Source organism: Schistosoma mansoni, assembly GCF_000237925.1.
Source record: "Schistosoma mansoni, WGS project CABG00000000 data, chromosome 5 unplaced supercontig 0195, strain Puerto Rico, whole genome shotgun sequence".
Classification (NCBI taxonomy): Eukaryota; Metazoa; Platyhelminthes; class Trematoda; order Strigeidida; family Schistosomatidae; genus Schistosoma; species Schistosoma mansoni.
In genome coordinates this window covers 470,310-471,010 of record NW_017386018.1, presented here as the reverse complement: position 1 = coordinate 471,010, position 701 = coordinate 470,310, and the positions used below count along the sequence as shown (strand labels likewise).

General features: G+C 31.0%; 1 protein-coding gene across 1 annotated transcript; it reads left to right on the top strand.

The window, feature by feature from the left end:
• Window positions 1-512: 512 nt before the first annotated feature.
• On the top strand, window positions 513-683 carry Smp_159390 (hypothetical protein; the record flags this gene model as incomplete). The annotated part of the gene is made up of 1 exon (XM_018791094.1): window positions 513-683. The coding sequence occupies one exon, from the start codon at window positions 513-515 to the stop codon at window positions 681-683; it is 171 nt and encodes a 56-aa protein (XP_018645711.1).
• Between the last annotated feature and the right edge of the window lie 18 nt (window positions 684-701).

Genomic DNA, 701 nt, shown 5'->3' with positions numbered 1-701 from the left:
AAATCAATGAGAAAACAAGAATGATATCCAGTTTACGGAGATAAAATTTTTAAGGATGAAGCTTTTTTTTTATTTAACCCATCTTCCTGACTTGGGTTTCATTCCCTTTGACTAATCGAAGCGTCGTTTCAAATACCTAATCCAGAGTCTACATTCGGATCAATAAATACAGCGATTTTTTGATTATATTACCCATTTGCAGTTCACACCACGCTAATCATATCGTCGCATATTATCTATTTCGAACATCGAGACTGAGAATCTATTAAGAGTGATATTTGTGGATGTTTGGATTCCAACATTAGGAGAGTTTTTTTAGTGAAGCGTCTAATTTGATGAGCGCTTCGTTTATATTTCGATAGTGGAAGGATTGTTCATGAAAGTAGCTCATGACATCGTCTGTTAACGGAAGATCAAAAAATGGAATGAATTTCATTGAATATCATACTAATTATGTTTCATTTAATCAAAATACAGTCAGTGTTGTTGTTTTTTTCTTGATAGCATCTTATATGAGAAAACCGGAAGTATTATTTACTATACTGTCGATTTTGGTTTTATCAATTCTTATCAATTTGGGATTCTGCATTCGATGTTTACTATTTCGTTCTTATATCGGTAAGCCATTAAATAGAATTGTTGATTTTTATATTTACTATGTTAATTTATACTTTCATAGTTGAAATCATGAGTCAATTGAA